At 39.6% G+C, this 22,219-nt stretch overlaps 1 protein-coding gene across 3 annotated transcripts in view; it reads right to left on the bottom strand.

The window, feature by feature from the left end:
• Positions 1–1,731: 1,731 nt before the first annotated feature.
• LOC308667944 (protocadherin-9) overlaps positions 1,732–22,219 on the bottom strand; it is a gene marked incomplete at its 5' end in the record, with an annotated part of 844,000 nt that continues 823,512 nt past the window's right edge. For all 3 annotated transcript variants that reach the window (XM_081327578.1, XM_081327577.1, XM_081327579.1), the window contains one exon: positions 1,732–2,911. In XM_081327578.1, coding sequence (XP_081183704.1) covers positions 2,538–2,911 — 374 coding nt within the window. In that variant the 3' untranslated portion in view covers positions 1,732–2,537. The remainder of the gene's footprint in view (positions 2,912–22,219) is intronic.

The following is a 22,219-nucleotide window of genomic DNA, read 5'->3' as shown; positions in this document are numbered from 1 at the left end:
TTTTCCCCCATCAGTGAGTTAATAAGGCTAAAAACTCCCACAAGACAATCAGGAATTCAGAACATTTATTGCAAGAGCTGAATAACTGTAAATAACGTTGAACTGGCAAAGCAGTAACAAGGAAAACTGTTTAGATATTTATTCAGTCAAAGTCATCAAACACCCCTCACAAACGGACGTAAGTACCGTAATAAGCAATGCACCCCTAGCCCATTATATGCTTTTATACTGTGGAGGAAAGTAAATGAGAACTGCTATATACAACACAACTTCGGTTAGTTTTATTTATTTATTTTTTGTCATCGCTGTTGTTGGTAAAAAGAAATTAACCACTGATATTTTCAACTTTCATTGTCTGAGTTTATTTGAAGACTAATGTTTAACTGTGGCACAAGATAATTTTTACTTTTTTTCCCTTTAAGGATGATTTCTCCCCTATGTTGCATGCTATTTGTTTAATTATTATTATTTTTGTCATGCCTTAAGAAAACAAAAAGCCTAAGATTGTTGATTAGGATTTGTTAGACATGCAACTGAGATCTTATTACATTAGAGTCACTTTGCTGGTTCCTTTTCAAGTGACCGTGAAACTGGTTGTCTGCCAGGCATTGACCAACAATGAGAACAAACAGTTAAACAGCAAGAATTAGAGACTTACCTCTGTCATTTTTTTTCCCCCAATCTCCTACCAGGAGCTGCTTGGTTCTTTATAGCCTGGGTTAAATGTTTTTTACTTCGGACTAGATCCTGTTCTAAAAGCACCAGTTGTGTTACTAGACATCATCTGCCTTCACTTTGCTGGTTCCTTTTCAAGTGACCGTGAAACTGGTTGTCTGCCAGGCATTGACCAACAATGAGAACAAACAGTTAAACAGCAAGAATTAGAGACTTACCTCTGTCATTTTTTTCCCCCAACTACCCTACCAGGAGAATGCTTGGTTACATTATGAAGGCACAACACATTAAATATTTTGTGGCTATGATCTAAAAACACTTGTGTTACTACGACATCAAGGCAGATGATGATCAACACAACTGGTGCCATTTCAGCAACAGGATCTGTCCGAAGTAAAAACACATTTCACCCAGGTATAAAGAAAGCAGCTGCTAGAGATTGGTGCTGAGTGGCACAATTACCTTAGAAGTTTGACTGGCCAAGCTCCACTGAGATACACGGGCTCTTGAATGCCTCTCCCTAATTTCATTGGGACTCGCTCAGCCAACCATCTTAATAGACTGTGTCCATAGCAAAATAACCCTCCTCTTAATTTTGATTAATATCATATTTTCACGTGAGTACGCAGCCCACACCCTGCAACTTTGCTGTCAAAGTCACCCATCCAGCTGCTCTCACCGTTGTTGAGCCCCCGTTGCTCCTATTTGATTGCAAATCAGAATATTAAGAGAGAGGGGGGGGGGAAACAAACAAACAATTGTGGCTAAAATTTCAAAACCCTTCTTTCAAGTGCATTGATAGTTTAGAACTAGCAGAGAGTATTTTCTTTTCTAATGAGGAAAAAAAAAAGTGAAGTCAAAATGCCCATCCCCCACATCCCCTCATTTGCTCTGTTTTTAACACAAGTGTTTTGAGTTCCTTGGAACATGGTGTGTCAGACAGATCATTTAACACGAAACACCATCACCCAAACAAACATTTTTTTTTTTCTTTTAAAGAAAAGGAAGGAAGGAAATAAAGTAGGGGAAAAAAAAAAGTAACCGTGAAACACAGAATTAGGCTACAGTATTTTTAGGTGAACGTTATAAGTACACAAAAGTTATTAGTAATAATTTTGTTCTATTTACAAGTACTTGAACACTGATTGACTTAACAAGTGTCCACTAACGTTGTTAATAGCACAGTAGGTTTAATGTTTGCAGTTTTAGTTGTTTTGTTTCAGTAAAGATGTCAAGTATAGCAGTCCCAGCACGGGTTCAATGGCGACAATAACACAATTTTCTAATTGGATATACTTTCTACAAATTGCAATTCATTTCTCTCTCTCTCTCTCTTTCTCTCTCTCACTCACACAGACACGCACACCATATTTCCTTTTCCTCTCATTCTTCCAATATATATATATATATATATATATATTCTACTGTTTACAGCAGCAGTCCAGGGTAAAAATAAAAAATATCTTTTTTAAAAACAAAAACAAAAAAGCTAATTAACAGCTCCACCCCCTTATCCCCAATAAATTGAAAAAAGAAAGAAAGAAAGAAAGAAAGAAAGAAAGAAAGAAAGAAAGAAAGAAAGAAAGAAAGAAAGAAGAGAGAAAGAAAGAAAGAAACAGGATATTTGCCAAGTGCAGAGAATCTCTGTAAGAGTTTGATTATGTCTATGTAACAAAACCACACAACTAGTAGAAATGCTGTTGCCTTGTGATTCAATGGAGCTACCCCACAGTTATGCATATCTCAGCTATGTGACGCATAGTTCTAGAGGTCTACCCAGTACATAAAGCTCTGACACATACACACACACAGTATTAGCAAGTCTAACTAGGCTAAAGTCCCTGCTCCCAAGAAACCATTCCTTATAGCTGGTTTTCCTTCGGACTCTCCACGGCTGCTGTTGCATGTTTATAGGACTTCAAGTTAGCCAATGGAATGTCTGTCATGTGATTGCCGGGGTTGAAATGCCCTTCCCCAGAGCCAAATTGTTTTCGGTCATTGAACTGGTTTCTGTTGCTATCTTCTTTCCAGGTCCTGGTCAATGTATGTCCATTCACCAGTTTGTCTTTCTTCACCCATTCCTTTGGAGGTGCAAAGGTGGAGAGTGGAGATTTGGGCTGGGGGTATGAACCCAAGGTAGGGGGCATCCAACAATTGTCTGAATGGCCCAGCACAAGACATTCTTGGGTACACATTTCTGTAGCTTCAGCCAGTCCACGCGGGCCAAGAGGTCCATCTGCAAAGAGGTGTGGGCAGGGCAAAGGGAAGAGAAAGAATGGGGGGGGGGCAGAAGAAAAAAAAAGAAAGAAGTTAGAGTTTGAAACAATATCACATTTAGACACACCAAGAGAATCAGAAGTATGGCAATAGCAATTCAATTCAATGGTTCACCTGTGCATTTAAAAAAAAAACCAACAAGGAAGGAATGGGTGCATAAAAGAGGAACAATCTTCAGTGTTTCTTGTTGTAAAAAGCCAAGTCTTCTCTCAAGCACACATTACACAAAAATCCTTGCTGATTTCTGGATGACTGCTAAGAAAACAATTCCTGATGCTAAAAGCAATGCGCTAATGGAGCCAATTACCAAGGGAGATCGTGAACTCAGTTGCTGATTGTATTCAAACAAAGCCTCCTTCCAGAGATGCATTAATGTTTGCACCACATTTGTCTGTCTGCGTTTGTGTGTCTGTGTGTGCTTGTGTGTTGGGCTTGATGGCCCAAATACAGGCTTCCCACTAGGCATGCTACGATGCAGTGCAAAATCCCTAACTTTGCATAAACTTGCTTTGCTTAAGATGCACAAAGCAAAGCGACGTTCTTCCAGAATGTAAATTCTTCTTCTTCTTCTTCTTCTTTTTTTCCCCTCTCTCAAAATGGACTGGTTTATCTATTTAGAAGAAGTAAGTATGCAATAATCCTGAAGGGGAAGCAGTCCAGACTGCAGAAGAGTTGACCTGGAATGCTTAAGCAGACCCAGTCTGGAGAAAGAAGGGAACATTTCTGGTGAAAAACAAAACACAAAGAACGGAGAACTGTCTGGAATGTGATTGCAAGATTTGACTTTGCCGGCTGCCATAGAATAATGTGTAAATATAAAGAGCTAATCTGAGAAAGAGAGCAATGGTTAATGCAGAAAGGGAGGGAGCAAAGGAAGGCAAGGGAAGTTGATTATTATTATTATTATTATTATTATTATTATTATTATTATTATTATTATTATTATTATTATTATTATTATTATTATTATTAATTATTTTTCAAAATAATTGCAGTCACTTCAGTGAAATATAGTGCAAAATTATTTCTTACGCTTTCAGAAATTTTAGTGGAAATACTAGCCTAGCCAAGAAACAGTCTTGACCTGTTTTCAAACTTCATGCTCTTTCTCTGCATATTTCTCAATGGAGTGAAACTGCAGATGAGTTATTGATTTAACCAGGGAAGATATGATGGGGAAGTGAAATGCATTCATCTCAAATGACTTAGCCTTCTATTTTCCACCCTTACCCACAATTTCTCACGAGATTCTGAATATATGACTGGTTTAAATGGAAATTATCACCACAAGCCCCCACCCCCAAAATTCTTAACTTTCCTATTTCCTCTGAACTAAGTTGCTTTCTTTATATAAGTGGCGCGATGGCTTAGAAGTGAAGACGGTCACCTCCCGCTCGGAAGGTTGAGAGTTCAATCCTAGGCAGTGACAGATGTTTCTCTATCATATAATAATAATAATAATAATAATAATAATAATAATAATAATAATAATAATAATAATAATAATAATAATAATAATAATAATAATAATAATAATAATAATAGTAAAAGCAAAACCAAGATAATATTTGCAAAATTTCACACTACCCAATTAATCCTGCCCCCCCTGCTACATTTTTCATCTTTAAAACATAGGGTCCACTGTTTGGGGACAAATAAAATAATGTTTAGGGTTGCACTTGTGCAAAATTTAGATTTTTTTTATCCCACCTCTCTCTCTCTCTCTCTCTCTCTCTCTCTCTCTCTCTCTATATATATATATATATATATATATATATATATATATATATATATATATATATATATATACGTCGTAATTATTTTCCCTCCTGTTTTCCAATGTTTTTCATGTAAACAAACCAAAGCAAATAATAATAACAACAACAACAACAACAACAATAACCCTAACCCTAACCATCTACTATACATGGAAGACTTAAAACTGTATGCGAAAAGCCACACTGAACTTGAATCAATACTCAATGCAGTTCAACTGTTTAGCAGCAACATCAGAATGGACTTTGGACTTGGAAAATGTGCTATATAATCCATGTGAGGAAAACTGAGAAAAAATAGAAGGAATAGAACTGGGAAACGGACGTATTATGAAAGCACTAGCAAAGGATGATGTTTACAAATACCTAGGCATATTGGAAGCAGATAACATCTTGAATGGAAAAGTCAAAGAGTCAATACAAAAGGAATACATCAGAAGAGTCCGCAAAATACTAAAATCAAAGCTGAATCCTGGAAATATAATTAAAGCCATTAATACATGGGCAGTCCCAGTGATACGCTACCCAGCTGGAATTATCAACTGGACTTTGGCTGAATTGGAACACCTAGACTGGAAAACGCATAAACATTTGAATATGCACCATGCTCTACATCCACGAAGTGACATCAACAGATTGTACCTGCCAAGAAGAATAGGGGGCAGAGGGCTACTGCAAATCCACCAAACTGTAGAAGAAGAAAAACGAAGTTTGAATGACTATGTGAATCAAAGTACAGAAAAATTGCTGCAGGCTGTGAAAACAGAGAGCATTATCAAAATAACAGAAACAAAGGCAGAATATAAGGAAAAATGGTTGGACGATAGATTAAATAGATGGAAAACCAAAGCTTTGCATGGACAGCATTTGAAAAACATTGAAGGAAAATGTGATAACAACTTGACATGGGCATGGCTTAAGATGGGAACCATCAAGAAAGAAACGGAAGGCTTAATACTGGCTGCTCAAGAACAAGCACTACAAACTAATGCCATGAAAGTGAAGATACAAAAATCTACTGACAATCCAAATTGCCAACTTTGCAATGACAAAGATGAAACTGTTTCACATTTAATATGTGAGTGCAGCAAAATCACGCAAACTGATTACAAAGCTAGACATGACCGAGTTGCTAAACTAATCCACTGGGCATTGTGTAAAAAATAGGACTTGCCTGTGTCCAAAAAGTCGTGGGAACATAGGGTGGAAAAAGTTGTCGAGAATGAGAGGGTGAAGATCTTGTGGGACTTCCGAATACAGACAGATTGCCATTTGGAACACAACACGCCAGATATCGCAGTCATAGAGAACCGAAGCGTACGGCTGATTGATACCGCTGTACCAGGAGATGCCAGAGTCGAAGAAAAAGAACTGGGAAAAATTACGAAATACCGCAACCCGACCATCGAAACTGCGCGATTACGGATGAAACGTGGAACACTGATACCCATTGTCATCGGGGCACTGGGAACTAGGTCCAAAAACTTTGAAAAATACATGAAGAAATTGCAGCTTCCTGCAATAACTCCAGCAAAGCTACAAAAAAACTGTGCTACTCGGAACATCTTACATTTTAAGGAGATACCTGATTGATACCTAGGATGCTGGCAGCAACCCGTGTCAACCATTAGTGCCAATCAATTTGAGTGTTCAGTTGACTGAGTTTCATGTTTTATGAATAAAAGTTTTATAATAATAATAATTTGTCTAGTTAATGAATTTAGGCACCCCATAAAATGACTGTACATTTTATTCCCTGCTCAATAAGCACATATACAGGTGAAACTCAAAAAATTAGAATATCGTGCAAAAGTTCATTTATTTCAGTAATGCAACTTAAAAGGGGAGACTAATATATGAGATAAACTCATTACATGCAAAGCAAAATAGTTCAAGCCGTGATTTGTCATAATTGTGATGATTATGGCGTACAGCTCATGAAAACCCCAAATCCACAATCTCAGAAAATTAGAATATTGTCAAAAGGTGCAATATTCTAGGCTCAAAGTGTCCCACTCTAATCAGCTAATTAAGCCATAACACCTGCAAAGGGTTCCTGAACCTTTAAATGGTCTCTCAGTCTGGTTCAGTAGGAATCACAATCATGGGGAAGACTGCTGACCTGACAGTTGTGCAGAAAACCATCATTGACACCCTCCATAAGGAGGGAAAGCCTCAAAAGGTAATTGCAAAAGAAGTTGGATGTTCCCAAAGTGCTGTATCCAAGCACATTAATAGAAAGTTATGTGGAAGGGAAAAGTGTAGAAGAAAAAGGTGCACAAGCAGCAGGGATGACTGCAGCCTGGAGAGGATTGTCAGGAAAAGGCCATTCAAAAGTGTTGGGGACTTTCACAAGGAGTGGACTAAGGCTGGAGTCAGTGCATCAAGAGCCACCACACACAGACGGATCCTGGACATGGGCTTCAAATGTCGTATTCCTCTTGTCAAGCCGCTCCTGAACAACAAACAATGTCAGAAGTGTCTTACCTGGGCTAAAGAAAAACAGACCTGGTCTGTTGCTCAGTGGTCCAAAGTCCTCTTTTCTGATGAGAGCAACTTTTGCATCTCATTTGGAAACCAAGGACCCAGAGTCTGGAGGAAGAATGGAGAGGCACACACTGCAAGATGCTTGAAGTCCAGGGTGAAGTTTCCATCTGCTGGTGTGGGCCACTGTGCTTCATTAAGTCCAGGGTCAATGCAGCCGTCTACCAGGAGATTTTGGAGCACTTCATGCTTGCTTCCGCAGACAAGCTTTATGGGGATGCTGACTTCATTTTCCAGCAGGACTTGGCACCTGCCCACACTGCCAAAAGCACCAAAACCTGGTTCAATGACCATGGGATTACTGTGCTTGATTGGCCAGCAAACTTGCCTGACCTGAACCCCATAGAGAATCTATGGGGCATTGCCAAGAGAAAGATGAGAGACATGAGACCGAACAATGCACAAGAGCTGAAGGCCACTATTGAAGAATCCTGGTCTTCCATAACACCTCAGCAGTGCCACAGGCTGATAGCTTCCATGCCACGCCGCATTGAGGCAGTAATTGCTGCAAAAGGGGCCCAAACCAAGTACTGAGTACATATGCATGCTTATACTTGTCAGAGGTCCAATATTGTTGTATGTACACTCCTTGTTTTATTGATTGCATGTAATATTCTGATTTTCAGAGATTGTGGATTTGGGGTTTTCATGAGCTGTATGCCATAATCATCACAATTATGATAAATCACGACTTGAACTATCTTGCTTTGCATGTAATGAATCTATCTCATATATTAGTTTCCCCTTTTAAGTTGTATTACTGAAATAAATGAACTTTTGTATGATATTCTAATTTTCCGAGTTTCACCTGTATAGTTTTTCAATCTCTCCTTGAAGAGCCAGGCATGGAATTAGGATTGCCATAGCTGGGATGCAAAAATCCAATGAATCGGAAGATGGATGCCAACGGTTAGAGTCTTGTCTCTTTGTTATCAACGAGGAATGATCTCACTGAAGCTAGATTTGAACCAGTTTACCCTGGGAAATAGCGTCATCTGGAGCTCTATATTTATGTACTATCTACTCTGCCAAGAAGCTGCAGTTGGTATTTAAACTACCAGAATTTTACATAATTTAAGTCAATTTTACATAAACTAAGTCATAATTCCCCTTCATGGATTACTGCCTTGTCGTGGCGAAGGGGCTTGCGTAATTCAATGAAGCTATGAGCTATGCCGTGCAGGGCCACCCAAGACGGACAGGTCATAGCCGAGAGTTCTGACAAAACGTGATCCACTGGAGAAGGAAATGGCAACCCACTCCAGTATCTTTGCCATGAAAACCCTATGGACAGTACCAAAAGGCAAAACGATATGACGCTGGAAGATGAGCCCCTCAGGTCGGAAGGCGTCCAATATGCTACTGGGGAAGAGCAGAGGGCTAGTACTAGTAGCGCCAGAAAGAATGAAGCGACTGGGCCAAAGCCGAAAGGACGCTCAGCTGTGGATGTGTCTGGTGGTGAAAGGAAAGTCCGATGCTGTAAAGATTTTTTCTCCATAGGAACCTGGAATGTAAGATCCATGAATCAAGGAAAGCTGGACGTGGTCAAACAAGAGATGACAAGACTGAAAATCGACATCTTAGGTATCAGCGAACTAAAATGGACAGGAATGGGTGAATTTAATTCAGATGACCATCAGGTATACTACTGCGGGCAAGAATCCCTCAGAAGAAATGGAGTAGCCTTCATAGTCAATAAAAGAGTAGGAAAAGCAATACTGGGATACAATCCTCAAAATTACAGAATGATCTCAGTTCGAATCCAAGGCAAACCATTCAATATCACAGTAGTCCAAGTCTATGCCCCAACCACCAGTGCTGAAGAGGATGAAATTGACCGGTTCTATGAAGCCCTACAGCACCTTATAGAACTAACACCAAAAAATGATGTCCTTATCATCATGGGGGATTGGAATGCTAAAGTAGGAAGCCAAAAGTTAACTGGAATAACAGGCAAGTTTGGCCTTGGAGTACAAAATGAAGCAGGGCACAGGCTGATAGAATTTTGTCAAGAGAATACGATGGTGATAGCAAACACTCTTTTCCAACAACCCAAGAGACGGCTCTACACATGGACATCACCAGACGGTCAACACAGAAATCAGATTGACTATATGCTCTGCAGCCAAAGATGGAGAAGCTCTATACAGTCAGTAAAAACAAGACCAGGAGCTGACTGTGGCTCAGACCATGAGCTTCTCCTTGCAAAGTTTAAGCTTAAACTGAAGAAAGTAGGGGAAAGCACTAGGCCACTCAGGTATGAATTAAATCATATCCCTGTTGAATATACAGTAGAGGTGACAAATAGATTTAAGGAATTAGATTTGATAGACAGAGTGCCTGAAGAACTATGGACAGAGGTTCGCGACATTGTACAACAGGTAGAAACCAAAACCATCCCAAAGAAAAAGAAATGCAAGAAAGCAAAATGGCTATCTGAGGAAGCTTTGCAAATAGCTAAGGAAAGGAGGGAAGCGAAAGGCAAGGGAGAAAAACATAGATATGCCCAATTGAATGCAGAATTCCAGAGAATAGCTAGAAGAGATAAGAATGCCTTCTTAAATGAACAGTGCAAAGAAATAGAAGAAAACAATAGAATAGGGAGGACCAGAGATCTTTTCAAGAAAATTGGAGAGATGAAGGGAATGTTTAATGCAAAAATGGGCATGATAAAGGACCAAAATGGCAGGGACCTAACAGAGGCAGAAGAGATTAAGAAGAGGTGGCAAAATTACACAGAAGAACTATACAAGAATGAGCTTAACGTCCCTGATAATCACAATGAGGAAGTCACTGACCTCGAGCCAGACATCCTAGAATGTGAAGTGAAGTGGGCCTTAGAAAAGCTGAGCAACAACAAAGCTAGTGGAGGTGACAGTATTCCAGCTGAGCTATTCAAAATCTTAAAAGACAGTGCAGTAAAAGTGCTACACTCAATTTGCCAGCAAATTTGGAAAACTCAACAGTGGCCACAGGATTGGAAAAGATCAGTTTACATTCCAATTCCAAAGAAAGGCAGTGCCAAAAAATGTTCAAACTATCGCACCATTGCACTCATTTCTCATGCTAGTAAAGTCATGCTTAAAATCCTACAAGCTAGACTTCAGCAGTATGTGGATCGAGAACTACCAGAAGTACAGGCAGGATTTCGAAGAGGCAGAGGAACTAGAGATCAAATTGCCAACATACGCTGGATCATGGAGAAAGCTAGGGAGTTCCAGAAAAACATCTACTTCTGCTTCATTGACTATGCCAAAGCCTTTGATTGTGTGGATCATAACAAACTGTGGCAAGTTCTTAAAGAGATGGGAGTACCAGACCATCTTATTTGTCTCTTGAGAAAACTATATGCGGGTCAAGAAGCAACAGTGAGAACTGGACATGGAACCACTGATTGGTTCAAAATTGGGAAAGGAGTCAGGCAAGGCTGTAAACTGTCACCCTGCCTATTTAACTTATATGCAGAGCACATCATGAGAAAGGCAGGGCTAGATGAATCAAAAGTTGGAATTAAGATTGCTGGAAGAAATATCAACAACCTAAGATACGCAGATGATACCACTCTAATGGCAGAAAGTGAAGAAGAACTAAAGAGCCTCTTGTTGCGGGTGAAGAAGGAGAGTGCAAAAGTTGGGTTGAAACTTAACATTAAGAAAACCAAGATCATGGCATCTGGCCCTCTCAATTCCTGGCAAATAGATGGGGAAGAAATGGAGGTAGTGACAGATTTTATTTTCCTGGGCTCCAAGATCACTGCAGATGGGGACTGTAGCCAAGAAATTAAAAGACGCTTGCTCCTGGGGAGGAAAGCCATGGCAAATCTAGACAGCACCCTAAAAAGCAGAGACATCACCCTGTCAACAAAAGTGCGTATAGTCAAGGCTATGGTCTTCCCAGTTGCAATGTATGGCAGTGAAAGTTGGACCATAAGAAAGGCTGAGCGCCAAAGAATTGAGGCCTTTGAACTCTGGTGCTGGAGAAGACTCCTGTGAGTCCCTTGGACTGCAAGGCGATCAAACCGGTCAGTCCTAGAGGAGATCAATCCTGACTGCTCTTTAGAAGGCCAGATCCTGAAGCTAAAACTCAAATACTTTGGCCACCTAATGAGAAGGAAGGACTCACTGGAGAAGAGCCTAATGCTGGGAAAGATTGAGGGCAATAGAAGAAGGGGACGACAGAGAATGAGGTGGCTGGATGGAGTCACTGAAGCAGTAGGCGTGAGCTTAAATGGACTCCAGAAGATGGTAGAGGACAGGAAGGCCTGGAGGAATGTTGTCCATAGGGTCGCGATGGGTCGGACACGACTTCGCAGCTAACAACAACAACAAAGTCATAATTTAAGTCAATGAAGTCCAATCCTCTCTACATCTACTAAAAGGGCAAAGAGGTTTCATATTGTCAGTACATTTGTAGCTCAGGGTTGAAATCAGGGGTCCTTGGTGCTCCCTGACCTTGGTTGCTTTCTTGCAGACATTTTGTGAGCCAAACTAGGTAACATCACTGCCAGTGCTGATGTTGTTACCTATTTAGGTAATGAAAGATCTACAAGAAAACAACCCAGCTCAGAGAGCACCAAGGACCCTTCCCTTTCCATAGTACTAGTTCCCAGCTCAGCTAGCAACTAGTCATGTTTCCATGGACACATTTATTTATTTATTTTTATTTTTTATTCCATTTGTATCCCGCCCTTCTCCGAAGAATTAGGGCGGCTTACAAGCTTAGCAGTAGCCTTCATTCTATGTATATGCCTGCTTATTAGGGCTTTCACACACACACACCCAAGTGGCATTATTACAAAGTCAGCTTAATTGCCCCCAACAATCTGGGTCCTCATTTTACCTACCTCGGAAGGATGGAAGGCTGAGTCAACCTTGAGCCTGGTGGGACTCAAACCTGCACTAATTTCAGGCAGCTGGTGTTACTTAAGCAGGCATTAGCCCACTGCTCCACCAAGGCTCTTCAATGAATGACAGTATCCAAAGATATCTAAAAGAGAGCTGAGAACTTGCTGCGCCATACGATCAGCAACTTCTCAAGAAGCTCAGATTCCAATACAATCTATGGTTGCCCGGCTTTTAAGTCACCTTGTTTCCTTACAGTGGAAATGCTCATTTCTTCTTAGCACCTTCAGTACAAATAAATCAAAGTATTGTTTATACAGGAGAAGCTTGTGAGCATGTTTTTATAGTTCACACTCTTTACTACTAAGAACTAGAAATACAGTCCTACACAGCCCTGCATCTCTTCAAACACATACCCCCAAAGGCTTCAGCTGGAGTTACTTTCAGAGAAGCAAATGCAAGGATTCCACCTTGAATGTCACAGATTTTGAAGAAGTTTATATTAAAGAAATAGTTTATTGAATGTTGTTACGCCTCTGGAGTTTTTCATGTTGTCATTTCCCCTTCCTTCTCGTTTATTTGATTCTGCTATCCCAACCCCTGAGAACACACTGGGCCTGGATTTACATAAATGAAATAAAATGCCATAAAGATATGCAAGCAGTTGGGACCAGAATGTTACCTGCATTTTTCAAACAGCGCTGCACTTTCAAGCTTCCTATTGGTGAGCCTCAGTGGCAGAAAAAACAACAAAGAAATATCCTTTATTAATCTACCCTCACTGTTATAATCAAAGTGTTACAGGTATTTCATGGAAAAAAAGAAAAAAGGAAGAAACAGTTGGTATAAAGGACTACCTCCAGCATATTGTTAACATTTCCAAAGGTTAATCTGTAGGTTAAATGCTGATTATTTTCCTTTCTGCTGACAGCAGCAATTTGCTTTTAATTGGGTTTTCTCATTTTCTTCCCCACACAGTAATACAAAATCCTATCTTGCTGACCCAAAACAGAATGACTTGCTAAGGATTATATCTTACCTATCCAGAAATACAGAGAGAGAGAGAGAGAGAGAGAGAGAGAGAGAGAGAGAGAGAGAGAGAGAGAGAGAGAGAGAGAGAGAGAGAGAGAGAGAGAGACAGACAGACAGACAGAAAGAGAGAGAGACAGACAGACAGACAGACAGAAAGAGAGAGAGAGAGAGATAGACAGAAAGAGAGAGAGAGACAGAAAGAGAGAGAGAGAGAGAGACAGAAAGAGAGAGAGAGACAGAAAGAGAGAGAGAGAGAGAGAGAAAGAGAGAGAGAGAGACAGAGAGAGAGACAGAGAGAGAGAGAGAGAGGAGACAGAGAGAGAGAGAGAGAGAGAGATATTACCAGTAGATAGGCATATTTCATGAAATAACATCAATGATAGAACATAGAATAATACAGTTGGAAGGGACCTCAGATGTCTGGTCCAACTCTCTGCTCAAGCAGGAGAGCCTGTACCATTTCAAACAAATGGTTGTCCAGTCTGTGCTGCCACCACATGGTTGTTTTGGAGAAATTACAATGTGGGCAGTCAGACCCTTCTACCCTATGATGTATTTCCTCTTCCCTCCCCTTTCTGGGATGTACTTCCTCCTCCTTGTCCCTAGAGACTTCTCCTTCTCCATTAACCAGCAAACATGTGATAACAGCAGACATGTATAGACACTGGGAGTATTACCATTTTCTGACATTGGAAATACTGACAAACATCATCTGAGTGTACCTCACCATGCTGAAAGCTATTCTACATGCAATAAAGGTATTTCTAAATGATAAAGGTGTTTCCACGAGTTCAACTATCTGGAGAGAGAGCTGTTAATGGTAATGGCATCTGCTTATATAGACCATAGAAGTCTTAACAAGAGATTAATTACAGTACAACGGCTTTGATCCAGAATACAGTCTCTTTTTCAACGCCTCCAGTGATGGAGCACCCACAACTTCTGAAGGCAAGCCCTTCCATTGCTCTCACCATTAGGGAATTTCTCCTTAGTTCTAGGTTGCTTCTCTCCTTGGCTAGTTTCCATCCATTGTTTCTTCTCTTGCCTTTTGGTGCTTTGGGAAATAGTTTAACCCTCTCTTCTTTGTGGCAGCCCCTCATATGCTCAAACACTTCAATATGCTCCAATATTTGAGCACATTGAATGCTTCAAATATTGGAACTATTTGTGCGTCCATGTCGTATCAATGCTGTGCATTGAAACGTGTGTGATCCTTCAGCTTCCTAGTTTTTATGAGTCCTTCAGAAACAGAAGAAATGGATCACAGCTTCATATAACTGCTGATGTGTCTTTTGGATTGATCTCTAAATGAAGCATAAGTCTTTATGGCTGGGATGAAAGCCTACTCACAGCCCTTTAAACCCTGTCAAATTAGTCCCAGAGAGATTTAGCTCTCATTGAGTTTGTTGTCTTCCCTTGCAGTCATTGAGATCTAAGATGTTTAATTCTGAGGCAGAATCAAGTAACACACACTTTCCTCACTGACACTTTCAATGTTTACAAGGGTTAGCTTTGGAATTGTCTCCCATCACTGCTTAAATAAAAAATGCATTACCTGCAAAAATGGTCAGAGATCTGCCCACAGCAAATTACTTTAAATAGATCTGTCATTTTGTTCCATTCCTCCATTTTTTTCTAAAGCTACAAATGGGGGCACATCTCAAAAACAATAGCAGTAACAATTCCCATGTATTTATTATTAAATGTATTGCTAACAGTATATTAGGGTTAGCCCCAGCTATGGAGTGATCTCGGAGTCCTAGTGGACAATCACTTCAATATGAGCCAGCAGTGTGCTGCAGCTGCCAAAAAAGCCAACACAGTGCTAGGCTGCATTAACAGAGGGATAGAATCAAGATCACGTGAAGTACTAATACCACTTTACAATGCCTTGGTAAGGCCACACCTGGAATATGGCATCCAGTTTTGGTCACCACGATGTAAAAAAGATGTCGAGACTCTAGAAAGAGTACAGAGAAGAGCAACAAAGATGATTGGGGGACTGGAGGCTAAAACATATAGGGAACGGTTGCTGGAATTGGGTATGTGTAGTTGAATGAAGAGAAGGGTGAGGGGTGACATGATAGCAGTGTTTCAATATCTCAGGGGCTGCCACAAAGAAGAGGGAGCCAGGCTGTTCTCCAGAGCACCTGAGAGCAGGACAAGAAGCAATGGATGGAAACTAGTCAAGGAGAGAAGCAACCTAGAACTAAGGAGAAATTTCCTGACAGTTAGAACAATTAATCAGTGGAACAACATGCCTCCAGAAGTGGTGAATGCTCCAACACTGGAAGTTTTTAAGAAGAGACTGGACAGCCATTTGTCTGAAATGGTATAGGGTTGGACTAGATGACCTCCAAGGTCCCTTCCAACTTATTATTATTATTATTATTATTATTATTATTATTATTATTATTATTATTATTATTATTATTATTATTATTATTATTATTATTATTATTATTATTATTATTATTATTATATACTTTGGGCCCACAGCAAAGCATCCATTCCAGCAATTTTGGATTCTTGACATCAGATATTTTAACTGCCAACTGTCATTCTATCAATGTTGTTTTTATTTATATTTCCCTCCCCTTTTCCCTACAAAGGTCCTATGTGTATCCCATTTGGGCATATACTTTCCTTGCTGAGTGCCATTCAGTTCTAAGGGAAGTCCATTTTTTCTATCCAAGTGTTCCAGTTGTTTCATATTATAATCACTCATACATAAATTCAGACAAATATCTCATCAATCCACACTATTCCCCTGCATCCAGGCCATCTGCCACCAGCTGTCATATGGAACAGACTTGATTATTTGATACTTCTCATTTGGACTGATTTGAAGAGTTTATTTATTTATTTAAGCAGAGGTGAATTGAGTTTGTACTTTGATGAGAAAATGTCAGGAAATCCCAGGATGCTGTGCTAAGACAGAGAAGTTGGGGGGGAAAAAACAACCATCTCAGAGGAAGGACAACCCAGTCCATGTGGCAGCGTTGAAGAAAACCCCATTCCCAGATCCACCAAGTCACCAGGATGCAAAGAGATGATGGAAAAGGATTGAGTAATTGAAAGCGAAATATAATTTTTGCATTGTAATTACACCGCTGATTCTTAAGCCCATATAGCAGGTCAAAACACGTAGCTCAAAAGCTTGTATCACATCATAGTAACTGTCGTGTAGTGAGTTCTTCGCGCAGGAAAGGAGACGAGGCAAGTGAGTTCAACAAAGCTCATGGTTTATTGCTTGCAGGATCTGAACTGAGAATTGGGCTGCAGCTTGCAGCAATGTATAGCCTGGCCCCTAGGCAGCAGCCAATAGGTTTAAAGCAACGCATTGCCACCTAGGGAGGGCCAATAGCAGCACTGGAGACCTGGAGTCTGGGTTGCTGGAGAGCCGTTAGCTGCTCCAACTCACCACGTGGTGTTACAACTGAGCCGAAAACATAACAGTAACATCCTACCTTAAAGAGATAAAGAGTTTCATTTTAGCACTACTCTCTGGTTAATCAGTTTGATTTAGGGGTTAAATCATTAGTCTAGAAAACCAGGAGACCATGAGTTCTGCTCCTGCCTTAGACACAAAGCCAGCTGGCTGAGGAATTCTGGGAGTTGAAGTCCACAAGTCATAAAAGGGCCAAGTTTGAAGACCCCTGTCTTAAATCTAACAAACAAAATGGAGGCTGGCTGAGGAATTCTGGGAGTTGAAGTCCACAAGTCATAAAAGGGCCAAGTTTGAAGACCCCTGCTTTAGATAGTTCTTTTTTATACCTAGGAAGCAGACAAGAGCAAACTACATCTGAAAATTTTGCAAAGAAAACTACAGGAATTTATCCAGGCAAACTCCAGGAGTCAAAAACTCAACAGCACATGCATATGTACGCATGTACATACATACATACACATGCACACACATACACTAGACAGATGGATGGACAGATGGAAGAAGAGACAGACAGACAGGCAAGCTTAGATACTTTGCAACTTAATTATTTTTTAAGCCTTTCTTATTGTATGTTACTGTTGTTTCTTTACTTAATTTCTTTTTTTAAAAAAAATGTGGGTATCTTTTTGTAAAGCTTGTTATGAAATAAAATAATAATAAGAAAAAAATGTAACTTATTCCTCTTGTTTCTAATATTTTCTAAACTGAAAGATTCTGTGCACTTATGCTGAAATTAGATAAAGTAAGAATAATATTCCATGCAAAGGCAAATACCATAAAGTATACAGTATAAAAGACAAGCATGTATGTTTGCTTCTACCACAGCTGTATTTACATTCATCTTCAGAGGGGAATGAGTATTTTACTCACTGATATTAATACATAAACATATTTGTTTACTGGGACCATGTAGTATATATGGATTTGTTATATAAATAAAAAATGTTTTCAGTGGAGTGCAATTGGACATATGTTGTACATCATGTTGAAACTGTACACCAAATCATATTTACTAATTTAAGCAGTCATTTCCTTTCCATATACAGCTCTTGAAAAGGGATTCCTGGAGCTTTAATTTCATTACTGCACCCTTTTGCTTCTCCTTTCTCCACAAAAACATTCCTATTCCTCTTCTCTCTCCCTCTTTCCTAAAATATTTTTCTCTAATGAAGGCCAAATAATTCTGGTTTTTTTTTTATTTATCTGATCTGATTATATATCCAATGGCACTAGCGTTGAAGAAGTGATATAAAACATCTGCCTTACCATTAAAACATTTTGAAGGCACATATAATAGCATGGAAGCAGAAAATATCTCTGTAAATATTTATGCTTAAAAGAATGTCTTTGTTTTCTGGCTTCTGTCCCCTTAATAGCTGTCAGCCTGTCACACGTCTGGATATTCACAAAGTAGGCAGGTGGAATACAAAATTATAATCTACACTGTTCAAGTTCTGCTCAAGTTCTATGAGTGGAAAGACACAGTTGTCTTTTTATCTCATTTTATTATCCCCAGAAGCAAGACTCTTTTGCCACTGATTAATTCTCTGCTGCAATTAGTAGGGTGCTTCTGGTTGATCACCTTTCAACCTGCTACTTCAGATGCCTTGTTGAATTACTTTAGGACTGGAGAAGAGTCAGAAGTTGAGCATTAGCAATCATTCTACTTCAAAACTCGGGCTAGCATGAACTAGGATGCAACTGTCTGGGCACCCACTAGATGGAAGCAAAGGGATGGTTAGATTTTTGGCCGGCCTCAAGTGGCCATTCCGATTATTGCAGATTAGAAAGGGCAGCCCCATCCAAGATAATTGTGGAAAAGGAGAAAGGGAAGGGAAACAGGCATTTTATTTCCTGATAAAATTTTATTTCCTGATCAAGTCCACCTGATGTTTAGATGAGTATTGTTTTCAGCTAAGAACTTTGCCATCATTATCTGCCAAAGGCCTCCTTAATATCTCATACCATCTTTCTCTCTTTCTCTATCTTTCTCTCTGTCACAAATATACAACCAAGGGAGCTTAGAGGACAAAAACATGATCCCAAGTCCCAGTTTGGTTTACATGTCTCAGTTTAGACAATAGACGTAGATAACCATAATAATAATGATGGTTTACATGTATGCATTTAGACAACAGACTTAGCGAACAATAATAAACACATAGCTACAAGGCCAATTAGTAATGCAATGTAACCAAGTTTGCAATGTAGAACAAAAAGTGTGGGGGAAAAAGAAAGAAAGAAACAGAAGAGGACTGTTAGACTGTGTAGAATTACACTCTTAATTAATGTAATTAATTAACTAATTGTCCATGCTGCTCATTTTGACATGACTGTGGATTCCTTAATAATATATAAAACTTATAAGGAATGGTTGTGGGAATTGGGTATGTCTAGTTTAATGAAGAGAAGGACTCGGGGTGACATGATAGCAGTCTTCCAATATCTCAGGGGCTGCCACAAAGAAGAGGGAGTCAATCTATTCTCAAAGGCACCTGAAGGCAGGACAAGAAGCAACAGATGGAAGCTAATCAAGGAGAGAAGCAACCTAGAACTAAGGAGAAATTTCCTGACAGTCAGAACAATTAACCAGTGGAACAACCTGCCTCCAGAAGCTGTGAATGCTCCAACACTGGAAGTTTTTAAGAAGAGACTGGACAGCCATTTGCCTGAAATGGTATAGGGTTTCCTGCCTCAGCAGGGGGTTGGACTAGATGACCTCCAATATACCTTCCAATTCTGTTATTCTATTCCATACTACACACACACACACACACACACACACACACACATGAAGCAGCATAAAAATATCTGAACATGATTATTTTAAAAAAAGCTATTTTAATGCCTAAGTACGGAAACTGCCCTGTTAAAATTATTTTCAAATGTGATGTAGATTGTCAAGCAGTTACATGTTCATTGCAGGTAATTATCATTATTTTACTGAATCTGGTTGAGCCGTACCATATATGCACACACAGACATATACACACATACTTTCATAAAATCTTGACTCATCACTCAGTTGCCATTCCCAATTTTTTAAAAAAATCCCATGTCCCATTTAGGTACTTGTTTTGATTCATTTAATTTTATCTTATTTTTGTGGAAACTGGAAAAGTTTCACTGTGGTATTTATAATTAAAGTTCATTTAGCTTTATTGTTCATTTTTTTCCCCAGGACACATAACATGGTGTAACACAAATAAATGATTTCATTTTTGTTGTTTAGCTGACAAATTTTCTATTGCAAAACTGTTGAAAGCTATAGTATATGTTTCTCTGGATCAGTGATGTTTCAAAAGCTAGGAAATAGCATTAGCTAAAAAAAATTAGCGTGGTGAAAAAGAATCTTGAAGAATAAGTTGATTTGGTATTGAAATTGCAAAAGAGTTATCTCTATCTATGCCAATATTATATTTTGTTCCTTTTAGCCTGATCCATATATCTAGATGCCACTATCAAACAATTGTCATGTATAGCTGATTCTACAGAAAGTTTAGATAATAATAATAATAATAATAATAATAATAATAATAATAATAATAATAATAATAATAATAATAATAATAATAATAATAATAATAATAATGTTGGAAGGAACCTTGGAGGTCATCTAGTCCAACTCCCTGCTCAGGCAGGAAACCCTATACCATTTCGGACAAATGGCTGTCCAGTCTCTTTTTAAGAACTTCCAGTGTTGGAGCATTCACAGCTTCTGGAGTCAGGTTGTTCCACTGATTAATTGTTCTAACTGTCAGGAAGTTTCTCCTTAGTTCTAGGTTGCTTCTTTCCTCAATTAGTTTTCATCCTTTGCTTCTTGTCCTGCCTTCAGGTGCTTTGGAGAATAGCTTGACTCCCTCTTCTTTGTGGCAACCCCTGAGATATTGGTAGACTGCTATCATGTCCCCCCTCGTCCTTCTCTTCATTAAACTAGACATACCCAATTCCAGCATCTATTCCTTAGATATTTTAGTCTCCAGTCCCCTAATCATCTTTGTTGCTCTTCTCTGTACTCTTTCTAGAGTCTCAACATCTTTTTTACATCGTGGTGACCAAAACTGGAAGCAGTATTCCAAGTGTGGCCTTACCAAGGCATTGTAAAGTGCTTCACGTGATCTTGATTCTATCCCTCTGTTAATGCAGCCTAGCACTGTGTTGGCTTTTTTGGCAGCTTCAGCACACTGCTGGCTCATATTTAAGTGATTGTCCACTAGGACTCCGAGATCCCTCTCACAGTTACTACTATTGAGCAAGGTACCCCCTGTACTATACCTGTACATTTGTTTTTTTCTTGCCTAAATGTAGAATATAACCTTTTTCACAATTGAATTTCATTTTGTTAGATAGCGCCCACTCTGTCCAGATCCTTCAGTATCTTAAGCCTGTCTTCTGGAGTGTTGACTATTCCTGCCAGCTTGGTGTCATCTGCAAACTTGATGAGTTCCCCATTTATCCCTTCGTCCAAATCGTTGATGAAGATGTTGAAGAGCACTGGGCCCAGAACAGAGCCCTTGGTCACCCCACTACACACTTCCTTCCATGTAGATGCAGTTCCATTGATGACCACCCACTGAGTACGGCCTGTCAGCCAGCTACAAATCCATCTGGTGGTGATGCTATCTAACCCACATTTTTCTATCTTATCAAGTACAAGGTTGTGATCTACTTTATCAAATGCTTTACTTTAAAGAGAATGATTGCAAAGGACAAAAGTCACTTATCTTTCTGAGAGACCCACCCCTAAAAATCTCCAAAACCTTCATTGATGGTTCACCAACAAACAGTGGTTTCTCAAAACTTTCCATAATGTTTCAACAACAGTGACTTTTGTAAGTATAAACACATTATGAATATAGGTACGATTGAGGCCCAAATTTCTATCCTTACATGAGGCATTTGTTAAGTGGGTTTTGCCCCATTTTCTTGCCACAGTTGTTAAATGAATCATTCCAGTTGTTAAGTTAGTAATTTGATTGTTAAGCAAATCCATCTTCCCCCACTGACTTTACTCATCAGGTGAACATCTGCAATGGTCATAAAGATGGGTCAGTTGCAAAATGTCTGAATTTGGATCATGTGGGGAAGTCACAACAGTCATTAGTATTAAAATAGTCAGGAGTCGCCTTTTTTCCAGGGCTGTTGTAACTTTGAATGGTCCTTAAATGAACAGGGTTACCTGTATATAATTTTGGGGAATCTGGATTTGCCTCCAGTTCTCCCTTCCCTTCAGAAAGGCAAGGAACCACTGAAGGTGGAGATAACAACCCTTTAAGCACCTGCAAGCTGTTCCTGCTGAGGCCCCTTTGCCCAGAAAATATTAGTGATGGGAGGTGACCAGTGGTGGGATTCAGCCGATGCGCACCGGTTCAGAAGAACCGGTAACTAAATTTTGTTGAGTTTGGAGAACCGGCTGAATGCATACTTCTCCTGGACATCTGTTCTAGGCCTCAGAGGCCTGGAAAAGGCCTCCCAGGACTAGAACAGCCCACCAGAAGTACATGGATGCCACTTCCAGAAGTCCATTCTAGGCCTCGGAGGCCTGGAGGAGGCCTCCCAGGCATAGAACAGCCCACTGGAAGTACGTGGATGCCACTTCCAGAAGTCCACTCTAGGCCTCGGAG

Source organism: Vipera berus (genome assembly GCF_964194415.1).
Source record: "Vipera berus genome assembly, chromosome: 4".
NCBI lineage: Eukaryota > Metazoa > Chordata > Lepidosauria > Squamata > Viperidae > Vipera > Vipera berus.
The sequence above is the reverse complement of the archived record's forward strand: the minus strand, read 5'-3'. Positions and strand labels throughout refer to the sequence as shown.